The sequence below is a fragment of the Ochlerotatus camptorhynchus genome, unplaced genomic scaffold, assembly GCF_037179485.1.
Source record: "Ochlerotatus camptorhynchus isolate MF236.1 unplaced genomic scaffold, CSIRO-AGI_Acam_v1.1 ptg000137l, whole genome shotgun sequence".
Classification (NCBI taxonomy): Eukaryota; Metazoa; Arthropoda; class Insecta; order Diptera; family Culicidae; genus Ochlerotatus; species Ochlerotatus camptorhynchus.
In genome coordinates, this window is record NW_027040627.1 from 2,979,290 (window position 1) to 2,996,935 (window position 17,646).

Here is a 17,646-nt window from a genome sequence, read left to right on the forward strand (position 1 = left end):
CTCAGCACTGTGTGGTTTTCTTAGAACCGCTCATTGGTATGATTTTTCTATATATTTTCATGGATGATTTCTAGGTGGTATTTAAGCATTTTAGTAGCATCTAGGCACTTTTAACTGATTTTTTGAAGATTATTCTTTGGATTTCTTGGACTTCTTTCTTTTGACTTCTTGTGGATTTTTCTTTGGAGTTACAAGTTAACGAGAGACTATCTTTTATGTTGTTATAGTTGTCATACGTTTTATTTATCACATCAAAATGTTATTTAAAAAATCATTTAAAAGTATCATCTTATTGAGTTCTTATTCATATTTATTTATTTAGCAAATCCTCCAGAGATAGATAAGCCATGTATCTATTCTTCATGTTATGATGATTGTGAATTCGTTGGAGTCGTTAATGATCTGATTAGAATGAAAATTATCTTATAAAATTGTAAAAAAAATTTCACATATTTGTAAAACTATACAAAAACTCCATAGCATATCAAAGGTTATACCGTAAGCTACAAAATAGAACTAATGTTTCCAATTGGTAAATAGTGCAGAAGGTAAATTTAATCATTATATTCTTCTTTCAAAGTTACCTACATTTTACGGTACCTTCTTTTAGTGTCCACGTTACCAATTTTGTCGATTTTTTAAACCAATTGTACACGCTAGAAACGAGATTCTAAATTGTTGCACATATTTTTTGATTTTTAAAATACAAGATCGCACTATACACATGGCCACAATCTTTGCAATCACAAGGGATCGGATGTAAAGTTTATCAATCATCTACTTAGAAAGGTGAAGGGAACCCATACTAGTTATAACCATCTAAATATTGAAGAGACCATTGGATTGTGCACTTTTTGGAGAATTTGATATTTTTTTTAGCAATTGAAATATTAAACATATTTAACAGATTGTACTATGGTATACTTTACGTCCATTTACTGGTCACAACTCTGAATTAAGGGTTTCGAAAAAAAAACCGCAGAGCTCTAGGACATTTTCAAGCATTGACCACTTTTACGGATGTTCAGGATCTTCCAAAGGACGATCCCGTAGTCTCCAGAGTCCATATTCCAAACACAACTCCGATTTCATTCTGATACGATGTTTATGACTGGTTTCACGGAGTTCTAGGATCGGTTTCATGAATCGATCACTTTTCGGATGTTCCGGATCTTTTAGTAAACCATCCCGTGACCCCCAGCATCCATTTTCTGGTCACAACTCCTAATTCATATTGATAAGACGTCTATGAATGGTTTCGAAAAAACCGTGGAGCTCTAGGATCAATTTCAATTATGGACCAGTCTATGAGTGGGTTCGAATTAAGCGCGGAGCTCTAGAATCTGTTTCGTGAATTGACCACTTTTACGGATGTTCCGGATCTTCCGGAAGACCATAGCATAGTCCCCATAGTCCATATTCCATTCAAAACTCTGAATTCATTCTGATAAGACGCCTATAAGTGGTTTCGACAAAACCACGGAGTTCTAGGATCGGTTTCATGAATTGACAACTTTAACAGATGTTCCGGATCTTCCAGTGAACCATCCCGTGGTCCCCAGTATCCATATTCAGGTCACAACTCCGAATTCATTCTGATAAGATGTCTATAAGTTGTTTCGAAAAAACCGCGGAGTTCTGGGATCAATTTCATGAATTGACCACTTTTACGCATGTTCCGGATCTTCCGGTTAACCATCCCATGGTCCACAGAGGCCATATTCAGGTCACAACGCCGAATTCATTCTGATAAGATGTCTATAAGTTGTTTCGCAAAAACCGAGAAGTTCTAGGATTAGTTTCATGAATTGACCACTTTTACGGACGTTCCGGATCTTTTAGTGAACCATCCCGTAGTCCCTAGCGTCCATTTTCTAGTCACAAATCTTAATTCATTGTAATAAGACGTCTATGAGTGCTTTCAAAAAACGGATGTTCCGAATCTTTCGGAGGACCATCATGTAGTCCTCAGAGTCTGTATTCTGGTTACAACTCCAAATTCATTCTGATAAGACGTCTACGAGAGGTTTCGAAAAAATCACGGAGCTCTAGGATCAGTTGCATGAATTGACCACTTTTACGGATGTTCCGGATCTTCCGGTGAGCCATCTCGTATTCCTCGGAGTGTATATTCCATTAACAATTCCAAATTCATTCTGATAAGACGTCTACGAGCGGTTTTGAAAAACCGTGGAGTTCTAGGATCAATTTAATAAATTGACCACTTTTACGGATGTTCCGGATGTTCCGGAGGACCATCCCGTAGTCCGCGGAGTGTATATTCCAGTAACAACTCCAAATTCATTCTGATAAGACGTCTACGAGCGGTTTTGAAAAAAACCGTGGAGTTCTAGGATCAATTTAATGAATTGACCACTTTTTCGTATGTTCCGGATCCTCCGGAGGGCCATCCCGTAGTCCTCGGAGTGTATATTCCAGTAACAACTCCAAATTCATTCTGATAAGACGTCTACGAGAGGTTTCAAAAAAACCACGGAGCTCTAGGATCAGTTTCATGAATTGACCACTTTTACGGATGCTTCGGATCTTTCGGAGGACCATCCCGTAGTCCGTAGAGTCTATATTCTGGTCACAACTTCAAATTCATTCTGATAAGACGTCTAAGAGAGGTTTCGAAAAAACCACGGAGCTCTAGGATAAATTGCATGAATTGACCACTTTTACGGATGTTCCGGATCTTCCGGTGAACCATCCCGTGGTCTCCAGTGTCCATATTCTACTCACAATTTCAAATTCATTCTGATAAGGTGTCTAGGAGTGGTTTCGAAAAAACCGCGGAGCTCTTGGATCAGTTTCATGAATTGACCACTTTTACGGATGTTCCGGGTCTTCCACAGGACCAGACTTGTGACTTTCCGGATGCTAAATGTTCCCAAAAGGTGGCAAATATTCTGTTTAATAACTGTTCAGAAGACACCAGGAAGTTATCTCTTCAAATTAGCCTACAATCAGTGTTTGGTCCCAATTAGGTCAAATCCCATATGCTACGTGTATTCGTTAATGCCGGATCGACCGCACTATAGGAATCCAGGGGTAACCGTACTATAGGAATCCGGCAAGAACGAATCCGTACTATAGGAATCTTGACTGTATTTTTTTTAAAATTCTGATATGTCTTAATTTTATGACAAGCTGCTGCGTTTACTGTGCACAAAATAATAAGATCATTAAAACTCCAAAGAACTGCTCAAGGATGGCTTGAAAAATACCAATTACATAACTAAAAGCTTATCCTTAAAAAATATAATGAATTAATCGACAATTCAAAATTTCAGTTTTCTACAATATACAATTTTACAAAAAATCTCATATTTGTAATGTCAAAAACCAAAATTGGTGGAAGTAAAATAAAAGTTCACAGGGCTGTCATTTAGGAATCTATTAGTGTTCAAAAATTGGAAATCTCTTTTCAAGTATTCCGTCAAACGGCATTCGGCCAAACAGCCGGACACATTTGCAGTAGTGTTCTTGACCGTTACTTGGGTAACCCGCGCCGTAACGTGGATATTTGTTTATTTGTTATGTTTGCATCAACAGACTAGAAATAGTCCCAATGATGCGTTGTAAAAAAAGTACAGGTTATACAGACTACATATACTACAGTTACTACAGTTACAAACGAAAATAACTAGGAAAGCATTGTCAACTTACTAAAAATTTATAATTCTTAAATTTTACACTTAGCTGTTGGGCATCAAGCGCCTTCGGTCAGCAAAAAAGGCAGAGAATCTTCGGCGAAGTACATTCCGTGTCAAGTGGAAATCGAAAATCCAGGCTGCTCGGTTGAACACTCGCTGCAAGCCGTAAATAAAGGGTGTCCACGATGAAATTGCCACACTATGAAATTGCTCTAACTTTTTAACCGTTGGGTAGAATTTAATGAAAATTTGGGTGGATTTAGTTCATAGTGCATTATTTACATCCTGCAAGTTTTAAAGTCCTGTGATCAAAACTCGCGGAAATGGAGTCGAAAGAACAGCTCGTGCGTGATAAAATCTTGTGCATTCATCACGAGAACAAGGATCTCTCGCATCGTTCCATCGCTAAAACGTTGGGAATCGCGAATTCCACGGTGTCGCGAGTGATTAAGTGGTTCGAGGAACGGTTGACCACCGATCGGAAGCCCAGAAGTGAAGGAAGTATTCCGTACAACACCAAAAATCACAACCGCGTAGTTGGGGCCTTCAACCGAAATCCGAACGCCTCCGTTAGGGATGTGGCTAAGAAGCTGCACCTAAGCCGAAGTTTTGTCCAGAAGGCCAAAACTAAGGCTGGGCTTCGAACGTTCAAGGTACAAAAGGCCCCTAATCGCGACGAGAAGCAGAACAAGTCCGCCAAAACCCGTGCCAGGAAGTTGTACCTCAACATGCTGACGAAAGTTGAATGCTGCATCATGGACGACGAAACATATGTGAAGGCCGACTTCAAACAGATCCCCGGCAACCTGTTTTTCACGGCCAAGGATAAGTTCAGCGTTCCGGAGCATGTCCGCACTCAGAAGATGTCCAAATTTGCGAAGAAATTCCTGGTTTGGCAAGCCATCTGCGGGAAGCGGAGTGCACCTTTCGTGACCCAGGACACGATGAACGGACAGGTGTACATAAAAGAGTGCCTCCAGAAGCGGCTGCTTCCTCTCCTGAAGGCCCACAACGTCCCAACAATCTTCTGGCCGGATTTGGCCTCATGCCACTACTCCAAGGACGTGCTGAAGTGGTATGCGGACAATAAGGTCAATTTCGTGCCGAAAATGTTCAACCCTCCCAACACTCCGAAGCTCCGCCCCATCGAGAAGTACTGGGCGATTATGAAGCAACACCTTCTTAAACGACCTAAGGTAGTGAAGACAGTCGAGGAACTGAAGAAAGTATGGGTTTACATGCAAAAAACGGTTGATTCACAGGTTGTGCAGAATCTTATGGCCGGGGTTAAGGCCAAGGTGCGGGCATTTGCGTATGGACTGTAAATAAAATACGAGTAAAATGGTAAAATGAAGTTTAATAGTTATTTCTCAATCCATGAAAATTTGATGGCAATCGGATGAAAACTCGAATTTTGCGAATCAATTTTGTGTGTGACAATTTCATCGTGGACACCCTTTAGCGCTCCCTAAGCTATAATTAGTTCGAAGAAGTGGAAGTCTCAGCATAAGACTGTTGCGTAGTGATCGAGGTTGAACATTAATGTTCACTTGTTGTAGAATTGCTTCGCTGTCGATTCTTCCTTGCAGAGTATCCGCGATGGTTAAGGCTCTGAAAACATCTCTTCGGATACGTAAGGGCTCGACATTGATCAATTGGCAGCGATTCTCCTATCTTGGAAGACGAAGTGGGTATCTCCTAGGCAGCTTACGGAGCGCGAAGCGAAGAAAACGTCGTTGAACATGATCAATTCGCTCGGCCCCATTATTGTAGTTCGGGCTCCAGACAGCAGAGCAGTATTGCAACGTAGATCGTACGAGAGAGAAATAGAGCGATTTCAAGCAGTAAATGTCTGTGAAGTTCTTAGTAATCTTGAAGACAAAGCCAAGCGTTCTGGACGCTTTGTCGACGACATACGATATATGGTGTGAGTATGTCAGCTTTGAGTCTAGAAAAACGCCAAGTCTTTCACGCAATGCACCCGTTCGATAGTCGTGCCTAGTAGTTTGTAGTTGGATACATCACCTTTTCGTGGTACGTTACGGGATGTAAGATCTACCACCGGTTGCCAGCCCTGACTACTTCAAACTAGGGGAACAGGATTTTTCAGTAATCAAAGGAACACATCTTAGTCCTTGTTAACTTTTATGCCTTGTTAATGTGACAAGACTCGGCTTTGTCCACCGAGGATGATCTTGAAACAAGGAAAACATGAATTAGTTAGCCTTCATCTATGTGATTCCTGGTATTCTATTCGTTGTTCCCTAGTTTGAAGTGGTTAAAACTAGGGTTCTGATGCATGGTCATTATCGGTGCCATTGCTTAAATTTGTTGGTAAGGAATCCAATTTTGACTGACAAAGGAGCGCGCCTTTAGAGGGTGCTCTTACTCTTCGAAGGGTGTAAATAGCGGGACCTTTCAATTAGAATCGATTCCTTGCGATGAAGGCAAGAATGACAACTGTACCAAATCTGAATACTTCATCATTTCTAGTGATGGAGATAGATCAAATAACTGGTCGCAGTGGTGTTATGTCCCGAACAGCGGAAAAAAAAAAAAAACTACAAGAGACGGGGTTGTACGCAATGGTGACGTAGGACTACGTGGTCTTATATAATAAATCTTATTTGTTAACTGCAGCAGGAGCTTGTGTTGTGTGTAGGAATAGGAATTTGAGCGGGGTTCTCTCTGTCGCGCTTGACATAGATGACCCACAGCGACTCACGAAGAGCTAGCTACTGATTCCGATCAATAGCGGTGCGGCTTCTTCCTCATTCTATGAATGGTCATATGGGCTGCAGTTCGCTGCTTGGAAGCAGCCTTTCGTTGTGTACTGGAGAACACCACCACCACCGTTTGGTGGCGGTGTGGCTTCTTCCTCTTTCTATGGATGTTCATGTGGGCTGCAGCTCACTGCTTGCAGGCAGCCTTTTGTTGTGTGCTGAAGAACAATGTTCAACGCCACGTGCCGAAAGCACTGCTGCTGCTGCTGATTTCGACGACCGGACACCACCACACACGGTAATTGGAACTGAATCCGATCAGCGGTTGAGGACAGCCTTGATAGCTAGCTGTTTGCGGGGAGCCCTTTCGTTGTGTACTGGAGAACACCACCACTCACCACGCGGTGATTGAATAAACATCGTTTGGTGAGACCGGATGAAATTCAACTTTGAAATCTCGATTTTCATTTTCGATTTTCACAAAGTTTACCCCCATATAGAAATCACAGACGTAGTCCCACGTCAAAATCAAGGCATACTTTGATCCCGAATTCTACAAAATCATTTTTACGGATCTTTCGTTGGGCCATTCGGTGACCACTCAGAGTCAAAGCACCAGTTGGTATATAAAAATCACAATTTTTCTGCGTTCCATACAGTTGCAGATACAAATCAAGGCTCAATTTTTCGACGCAATTAATATTGCGGATGTTCCGGAACTTCCTGAGGACCATCCGAGTGACCAGCTGATATATAAAAAAGCAATTTTACTACATTCCATATAGTTGCAGACAAAAATAAATTTATACTATGATCCAATACGGATATTCCGGATCTTGCGGTGGGCCATCCCATGGACACTCATAATTTAAAACCAGGTTGTATGTTGTTGTTGTTGTTGTTGTTAAAATAATCTTAAACAATCTTATTCCGGTGCACAAAAAGCACATTTGAAAGGTATTATCTGAAATTTAGCTTGTAAATAACTGGTTTATGATATTTTGCAGTTTTTATACACTAAAACCACAAACGAAGTGACAGACGGAGCGGCTCGAAAACTTTGGTGACTAACCTGCTATTGCAATTTTTCAGTGTACCACATGGCAACACCACTACTACTGGATTGTACCACATGGCAACACTACTATTGGATTGAACTAGCATTTTCACCAAATGTACTAGAATATTTTGGTTCTATCTCTTTCACTCTACTCAAAACTGAAATGCATAAAAAAATGACAAAATTATACGCACTCTTTGCACACTGTCAAAGAATCATTGTACACAAAATCAACTTTGTTCAAATCAAAACAAAAAAACTAACCCATCTGGTGGATGATGGCACAAGCTTCCAAGAAAATTCTATTACAGTGAATCACATCATTTAAATGGATTTCTTCGCCAGTTAGTCGTCTGTCACTTCGTTTGTGCTAAAACCATAGAGGTAACTCTAAGACTAGCAGGTCCCGAAGAAACGAGCTCAACTTTTTGGCCCAGCTCTGGTACTATCTTCGGTTTCAAGCTAATCGATTCAACCCTCGAAGCATAGGAAAATCCACTAACCCCTCATTTTATATGTCAAACTTTCATAGCAAATCAAACAAACATAGTCTAGTACTGGACTTTATACTAGAATGGGTTACGTTAGTCAATTTGTTTGGGACCAATAGGCTAGTCAAGTAGTGAGCCAATTTAAAATCGTTAGTTTCGTATTGATTGTTGCTAAAACTTCTCTTAAAGTTACAAAATTCACACTGAATATTCATGGCTGATTTTCTCAGAATTGAGTTGGCCAAATTTTCAGATGAAAGTGGAAGTGATAAATCATACTGTGGGGTGACCTCAAACTTTTGATTGATGACTTGAATAACTATTTTGTTGATTTAAACCATATTCTAAAATGTCAACCAAACTTTTACAAACGCATCTCGATGGGTATAGAACAAGCGTTCTACTATCACTTTCAATTAATTTTGCTACGAACTAAATTTCAGTTAATATCTTTCAAATGAGCTATAAACATCGAACATCGGTCATAAAATGGCAGAGATAAGAGCAAAAAACATTTCTAAAGGGTGACCCTAAACTTATGATGGGGAGTGTAATTGTGAAAACTCTAGTCAATTCCATTGCAAAACTAAAAAAGTTATTCCCATGCAAACATTGTTGTTCCTATGCCTGGTTGAATAGAAAACCGTACATATCGCGTTAGGCCCTCGCCATAAGTAAGGCGGGTGTTGTTCAGCAAAGTTGTTCATTTTATTTTTCACACGAAGACAATCGAATATGATACCATGGATTAAGGTAATTCCTCGAAGAGTCCCGAAATGGCCGTCATGAATGCTTGTCCTGTCACTTAAATTTTCTGGAACACAAATCTCGGACACTGTTGTGCAGTGTTGCAAAATCTCGACAATACCACGGTGATATTGACAATTCTGCTTTTGGTCACTCATTTGAACTAACAGTCACAGTCAAGGTAAACCATGTCAATTGTAAATGACAATGCTGTCAGTGACGAACATGTGTAGATTTTTATATTAACTAAATTTTTAACGAAATTAAATGACTTGAGCAACACAATTACATGGAGCCGTCAATGTGAACAAGCATCTACGTCCTGAACTGCTTGAATAACATTAGTGTGACACAGAATGTACGATATTACACTTTTTGTTACCAGGTTAATCTTTGTCATTGACGAAAAAATGAATGAGATTTTGACGAAGGTTTTTTTGAGGATCAAGTCTGCAAGTCTCAAAATCAATTGAACATTTTTGATGAAAATGAGAAAACCAACCCGAAACCAACCTGACTTCTACCAAACCCCAACCAAACATTGACCCGACATTGACCCAACATAAACCCAAACTTGACCCAAGAACACGACATTGGGTCGACATCGACCTTAAATTTTGTTGGGTTTCTTCCATACTCCACTGTCGTATATCAAATGATAGTGAGTGACTCAATTGACAGTGACGATGAGCTTCGAATGAGAAAGGGGCTCTTCAAATTATGGTCATGTGAGAATTCGTTTTCACAGAATTGATTGAATGGTTGTATTGGTTCCAGTCACAATGTTGTATGTTTTGTGAGGACTCATATTTGTGCTTTTGAAATTTCGAGGTGATAATGCAATAAATCGCAAAGAAGAATTACACAGCGATTCATGTTCTGTATTCATCTAGACTATCATTTGAAAAGGGCGTAGCTCAAAAATGACCATATCGCTTCCGAATTTTGATGACCTAAAAATTAATTTTATAAGCTTGACATATAGTTAATAGTGTAATCTATCATCATGCATCACTAAAAACTCAAAAAAAGTTTTCTTTGTCGTTAAATTGAGAATAAAACATCATGCGCCCTAATAATTTCTTACATGTTATTACATCTGGTGATACGCCGTGCAAATACACCCTCGAGATTTTTTGTTTGTTGTTCCGCCTTGGTTCTTGTTTTGCAAATTTTGTGAGAGTGGAATTACGCCCGGAGATGTTTTGGTCTTCTTTTTGTTCGTTGTTTACACGTGAAATGTAAATCGGCATTTCAAATGAATCGGGCGTGACTAGATACTACAGAATCAGTACGTTTGGCATATTAAAACAATATAATTCGTTGTTCTGGTGCAAGGCGCAACAACAAGATGCATCATAGAGTTGAAAGTTGGAAATACGCCATGTAAGAAGAAACGTTTTGATGATTTGAAGTGATATTTTCTTCTACTTCTTCGTGTTTATCGAGTAGTTTGTGAACTGTTCTCTCCATATGTGGCAAAATATGGTTTGTTTGCATTTAAGAGTTACGCCCTTTTCAAATGTTAGTCTAGTTTTCATGCTATTCCTTATGATTTTGTAAGGTATTTCTGAGATTCCCTGCCTCCCGTGTAAGAAAACATGAGAAAATTTGTTTTTAAAATATTACGTAATAAGTGCATGATCTCTAGAGCCGAAAGAGCCATGATGGACACCTTCCCGTGGATCAAATGGCTTCAAATTTTGAAGGGGTGTTTCTGACCCCCCGAACTACCATTCTAGGGTTAAGCGTTTGAAATTCCAGGATTGATATCTTTTGAGCACAGACCCTCGCCCCAAGTAATGCTATTCGGTAGATCCGGGGGGACAGGCTAGAGGCGAGTAAATGAGCGTTTGCTGGTTAAGGATTCTACACTGAGTGGATGTAGGCATGGTTGCAAAACCTCATTTCGCATAAAAACAAGTTTTTCGAATTACTTTCGAATTTTTACTTGTAAGCTAAAGTCTGAAACGCGCAAGATTTGGTCAACTTCAAGTGTATTTATGTTAGGTAGTTGAGTGTATATACAATGGTTGCTATGATAAGTTTTCACCGTTTGCTCTCCAGTTTTCAAAATGACATCCAAGCAAGAGGAGCAGCGTGTCAAAATTTTGCTCGCGCAGCAAGAGAATCCGACCTTCTCACACGCCATGTTGGCAAAATTGCTGGATGTAGCCAAATCGACCGTGACAAACGTTTTAAAAGTGTTCGGGGAGCGTCTGTCGACCGCCAGGAAGTGAACTATAAGCGGAATCCTAACCTCTCCATCCGGGACGTCGCTGGTAAGCTCAATGTCTCCCATACTACTGTACAGCGGACCAAGAAACGAGCCGGGTTGTCGACGTTTAAGATGGTGAAGGTGGCGAACCGAGATTACAAACAAAACACATCGGCAAAGCAACGGTCCCGAAAGTTTAAAACGAAAAGCTTCCGGGACAGGAGTTTTATACCGCATCAGGAAAAGGGGAAGGTAGCTGAAATTTTCAAAACCATCAAACTATCGAAGTTCCCGAAAAATATCTCGTCTGGCAGGCCATATGCACGTGTGGTCTAAAAAGCGGCATTTTCATTACTACGGGAACCATCAATCAAGAGATCTACGTCCAAGAGTGCCTGGAAAAGCGGTTGCTAACATCCCTAAAGCAACATAGTAGACTTGTGCTGTTCTGGCCGGACTTGGTGAGCTGCCACTATGGGGAAAAGGCAATCGAGTCGTACGATGCGAACAACGTGGTTGTGGTACCCAAAGACTACAACTCTCCCAACAGACCAGAAGTCCACCCTATCGACCGGTATTGGGCCTTGTTCAAATTGAACTTAAAAAAACTTATAAATCCATGGAAAACGAGCAGCAGTTTAAATCTAACTGGCGTTCGGCGGCGAATAAGGTCGATGAGACCACTGGGCAAAACTTAATGGAAGGGATTAAGCGGAAGGCATGGCAGATCGGATTTGGCAAACCAAAAATATATGAATTGAACTACCAAAAGAAAAATAAGAAGATATGTGCGATATGAATATTGACTGAAAGAAACGATTTTTTGTCGACCAACTTTTGCGCGTTCCAGTCTTTACAAGAAGAGGTTGTTTGGCACATAAAACCTGTCAATATTGATTTCTAGGAGTCATAATCAGCGATTTTATGATCTCTTAGTGAGTGAGTAAGTGAATGAGTGAAAATTGATAAAATCGCTGATTGCAACTCTCAGGAAGTGAATTTGACAGGTTTTATGAGTCAAACTCATAATTTGTAAGTGTTGAAAAAATATAAAAACAAATAAAATCTCACAAATCCTCAAGATCACGCTTGATTTTCGTAGTCAAAAATCAACATGCAAGCAATTGCGGATGATATTATAAAGCTGTGAAATCGTAGTTACGAATATCAACCTTACAAAACTCACCCACTGTTACTTGTTACTACTGGCAGCAGTAGCTTCGTTTCTGCCATCAGTGAAGAGTAAAGAGAGATACTTTCTCTTTCTGAGAAAACGATGTCCCACGGAATCATTTTTGTGTCGAGTCAACTTTCAGCTTCATTTTTGCATTTTGTGAATAGTCTTGCAATATCAAAGGAGCTTGTAAAATCAATATCAAGCATGACATTTTGTTCCAAGCGTATGAGAGCTGGAAAATATCATTTGAATGATGATTTTGTCAACACTGCTGTGTAACCTCTACTGATTTCATAATTCTGAAAAAAAAAACATTTTTTTTATCTGAAATGAATAGTTGCAATCTCGGATGTGGCAACAATCAATACGAAACTAACGATTTTAAATTGGCTCACTACTTGACTAGCCTATTGGTCCCAAGCAAATCGACTAACGTACCCCATTCTAGTATAAATTCAAGTACTACACTATGTTTGTTTTGATTCGCTATGAAAGTTTGACAGATAAAATGAGGGGTTAGTGGATTTTCCTATGCTTCGAGGGGTGAATCGATTAGCTTTTGACCGAAGAGAGTACCAGAGCTGAGCCAAAAAGTTGAGCTCGTTTATTCGGGACCTTCTGGTCTTAGAGTTACCTCTATGGATGTGGGTACCCATAGTTCGTAAACTTTGAAGATTTCCTCCATATTAAAGAAAAACACACACAAATACGCATACAACACAAACACATTGCACACATTCGCTGCTTTTATCTTCTTTGAATTGTTACCGTTGTAACCACTGGTGAGTAATCTCATGTCTCGCGATAAATGTAAATCCCTGCATTTAATTACGTTAACCAAGCTTCAATCAACAATCAAGATTCACCATAATCACATTATCACCTCTTTAAGCCATCAACGCATTGATCCGCCGGATGTTCTGACCTAAGTTTTAACTGCATAAATGTATACATTTCACTTAACTTTAAGTATTTGCTCACGGCTTCATGGAGCAAAATCAATTAGCCAAGCACTAAATGCTTGCTGCTGCTGCTGTGCACTAGCGACTGCTGTCTTGGAAAAAAATAATAATTTCAGTCTGGTTCAGCACTTTTTCTCATGCCAGCGCGCTAATTGTCCATTTATCATCTCTCTAACGAATCGGCAAATCTATCGCGCCACCTATAGGGTGTTCTGAATAGAGCATACTAACTACATGGGCATGCTGCCGTAATCCTAGGAGGATTCAAAGCAGAAGCTGCAATTACCGTGAAATATTCGTATGCAGATGAGGATGATCACCGGCGTCGACGTCGCCTTCGTCTTCATCGTCGTCATCAGCACCAAGGGCCCACGTGACGACGGTTGGATCGGCTTGATGCGTTTTACATTGCATTGGTGTTATAATTATTGAACCGACAGCATTCGACGATTCACTCGAGAAGTCCGGCGCGGTCATCGTCTGCGACGAATGTTACTTTCATACTGGGAGAGAAAGAGAAGAAGCCAGTTGTTTTATATGGAGATTGTTGATGGAGCCAGAGCAGCGCTGTTTAGTTGGATCAGATTAGAATTGAGGTGTTTTTTTTTTGCGTTGACAGGCACTTGCAGCGGTTAAAAACTGAAGAAGTGCACACAGCCAAACGGTGCGAATTTCCCGATAAGGAACTGTTATCTTCTATCGTGGTTTGGCTGTCATCGATCGATAGAACCGTGATAAAGATACCGGTAGGGGCTGGTTCTTTATGGTGTACATTAGGGTGCTTCATTTTGAAAAAAAAAAGTTTTTTGCGATCTATTTAGCTACCTTCCAGTATGATTCATAACCCCAAAATATGAGCCTATGCAAAAAGTGGTAAGCATTATGAAGGCACAGACAAACAGACATAACTCTCGCAAGTTGTTCATCGAACAAGCATTTAACGGTCAGTTTAAAAATATCGTAGATGGTAGTACCGCAACCTGTGGCGCGCATAGTCATTTCCCTTGAGTTTGACGTTTACACACTACCGCCATCTGTTCAGCGTACTACCCACCACAGTGTACTCAACAGATGGCGATAATGTTTTAGCGACGATATTTTACAGTGAGAAATATTCAATGTGTTATGTCTGTTTGTCTGGGATGAAGGTTTAGTTGTCACGCAAATTGTTTGAAGTTTGCATGAAGATTTTAGCGAATTAGCATGGGATTTTTTCAGTGTCACTACTATCGCTTTTTCTTTGGCTCAAGCTGTTAGAATTCAGAATGCTGTCAAAATTGAATATGGTTGCCATGGCAACGATAAACAAGGCCTGTCATTGTTGTGTTGAAATTGGCGTCGTAGTCAAGCACATATTCTACTATCAATTTACTAGGGATTCATCAAAGTCATCGAAGGTCATTTCGCCGAAGAGCAAGCCATTTTCTACGGTTTTGAACTTTTCTCAAAGCCCAGTAAATTTTGAAATCAGTCTCGAAAAAAGATTAAGAAGGTTCATTTTTTTCAACCTGACAAGCTATTCAAATGCAATGCTTCCTTCTTTTGAACATGAGCAGTTCTTTTGAGTTGTACTGATTTAAAAAAAATCAAATAATAGATATTTTTGGTTTATAGCAATGTTTGCTTTTTTTAAACATGACAAAGTTGTGCTGATTCCAGAAATTTTTCAACAATCAAAATTTTTGATTTATAGAAAGGAAGGAATCCTTTAAAATTGAACTGCTCCTTTGCTCCGAGTTGTACTGATTTAGTTATTTTCTAAATAATCAATATTTTTGATTTATAATAATGATTTCTTCTTTTAAACATAACCAGTTCTTTCAGTTTGATTCATGATTAAAATTCGGTGAAATTACCCATTCGGCGAGATGTGCTTCGGCGAAACGTCCTTCGGCCAAATGACACAGTCTGGTGCAAAACATCCAGGTTTATCGTTATCGCGATATAGTTTGATTTCAGTATCGCTATCGGTATCCAGAGGCGTAGCGTGACTCGGTGACACCCGAGGCGGTTAATTTGGGTGTCACCTTCTCAGAGGCGCGCCCATCTTCAAAGTTGTGGGTGGGACAATGTGCTCCCATAGAAATTTTTGAATATTTTTGGAATATTGAGCTGGTTCTGGACACCTATGGTCAGAACATGTTCTAGTTTGTAAATGTCATGAAACTTAATGCGTCTTGAAATGAATACAACCCATCAAATGACATGAGAATTCAAAAACCAGTTAAATGTTAGTAAGAATCAGAGGACAGGACTATCTTGGCCACATCCAGTCATGTTCCGGAAAACCCCAGCCCGAGTTTCTAGCGCTAAGTAGGGACAAAATCTATCATGCGTTACCTTAAATCACATGAGAATTCATCTATCTTTTCTCATCACTCATATGAGCACTTTAGTCGGAATTTCTAGAAGGGTCCGATTTTATCATTGGATGATTAATTTCTATAAAATCGTGGGTGGGACAAAGCTTTAACTGTCCCTCCCAGGTATGTTTGTGCGTAGGACATGACCCACCTGTCCCACCCACTCCCCGCGCCTCTGCGGCGTCGAACTGTCATCTATTTTTGTTTACTGCAAAAAGCCTACTTATCATTTAAACGATGGTTTTTAAACACTCTTTTCCATTTATCAATATTTTTGAAGTCATGCGACGATAAAAGAAAGTTACCCCTCCTAATTCAGTAAATGTTAAAGTTTGTGGGTAGATATAATAAGGTATGGTAGAACATTGAAAATAACATTTTTGGATTGATTTAATATTAAATATACAATGTAAAATTTGCTTAAGAGCAAAGTTTAATTTATTTTTAAGTGATTTATGATTACCGTGTCGAGATGATTAATTACTCATAAGTAGGGTAAACCCATTGGACCGTGTACGGACCGTGGTTTGCCTGACTGTGAGTATAGAGTTCTCCATATGCACAAAAGTGTGCATGAGACCGCGCACTACCTTTTTAAGTAGTGATGATATCGCGATACCTTTTTGGTTCTTCTTCTTCTTGATTTTTATATATGGATGTTGAATTTTAGTTTTGGCGAGATTGCGCTTGGAGATCTCTATGTGCGATAGCATCAGTTATTTGACCAATATTGTAGAGCACGGTTGTGCTGGCGCGAGGGGCATTGTTAAGACGAATGACCGAGGCTAGAAATCTCGGCCAGGTCACTACAGATTGTACACCTACGGTTTCCAGCCTTGCATACTCATGCTTTTCCCAGCACCGTACTCATCAGGTGGCGAAGGTGGAAAGGTATTGCTTGAATTTTACAAATCTAAAATTTAATAGAGAATTTTTTACTTAACGGTCTAACGGTCAAAAATTAATTCTAGCAACCACCTCCGATGAACCGACATGACAGCACAGGCTTGCTGTGAACCATTTGCTAAATTAAATTCAACATTTCGAAAGATATTTTCTACGTTCGAAAATCTCCGCGCTGTCGATCGACCGGTTTTCGAGCCACGGTTGTCAAAAGGTTAAGTCTTTTAGAAATTACCATGCTCGAATGGCAGGGTTAATCGATAACTTTCCTTCTGTCAAATTTTAACCAAAAGTTAAAAAATTCGACAAATGGTCCAGAGCCTTAATAAAACTCCTCCAACTGAGGTTAGATACCCTTGCCCAATGAGTACTGGTAGCCCTCACTTTGAGTAACTACATAGTTGTCAGAGCTTCAACTTCGAAGGAAGCATTCAAGAAAGTTCTGCGAGTTTCAAGAAAATTATGGGAACTACAGTGAACTTTAGAAAAGTTCTACAAACTTTAAAGCCGTTATGCGATCTTCAGTGCAGTTTTGTGAACTTCAGTATTCAGTAATATATTCCAACTTTAGGAAAATATTGCGAACTTCAGGAAAAATATGCGTGCTTCAGGGACGTTTTGCAAACATCCAGAAAGTTCTACGTGCTTCAGGAACACTCTACGAACTTCAATGAAATTATGTGAACTGAGTCGGAATTTTTTGAGGCATAAAATCTCTGATTACGCCTTCCTTCTGAAGGGAAGTAAAACCGTTGGTCCCCGGTCCATGAGTTGATGGGTCGATAGGTAGGGTCCAGGAGCGGGAGCTGCTTCCCTGGCGTCAATACCTCAATACGGAAAACAAGATCGATGGGAAACAGATCAAGGAAAACAAACTCCAGGGAAGTTTTGCAAACTCCTGTGAAGTTCTGAAAACTTCAAAGAGAATTTTAGGGAACTGTTCACACTTTGGGGACGCACAGTGGGTCGAAATAAATAAATTGTATGTGTTATAGTAGGATATAAGTTTTTGAACAAAATTATGCTGAAATAAGCTGCTAATATTTGCTAACCTGCAAAATCACCCGCTTAAAAATAGTGTTAAAAAATTATAAATATGGATGTAAATCCTTTAAAAAAAAGGGATAGCGATATGCTTTGAATTGCAAAAATATGCATTTTTAAAGCACTTACAACTTTATAACAGATTGAAAAAAATGGAAAAATCAAACAAAAAGTTATGGTAAAAAAACGAGTTTTAAGGGGGTACTTCTGTTTGTACTTAATTTTCACCCTATAACTTCGTCCGGTTGAGAGATAGAAAATTGTCTTGTTCGACAAAATTTCTTAAAATTATATCATCT

The 17,646-nt window shown here is 39.6% G+C and overlaps 1 protein-coding gene across 4 annotated transcripts in view; it reads right to left on the minus strand.

Annotated features, from left to right (window-relative positions):
- LOC135700491 (proton channel OtopLc-like) overlaps positions 1-17,646 on the minus strand; it is a 53,574-nt gene that overhangs the window by 21,326 nt on the left and 14,602 nt on the right. For 2 of the 4 annotated variants that reach the window (XM_065221021.1, XM_065221019.1), the window contains exon 2: positions 13,324-13,540. The exons of the other annotated variants lie outside the window; for them this stretch is intronic. In XM_065221021.1, coding sequence (XP_065077093.1) covers positions 13,324-13,514 — 191 coding nt within the window. In that variant the 5' untranslated portion in view covers positions 13,515-13,540. The remainder of the gene's footprint in view (positions 1-13,323; positions 13,541-17,646) is intronic. 4 annotated transcript variants of the gene reach the window in all.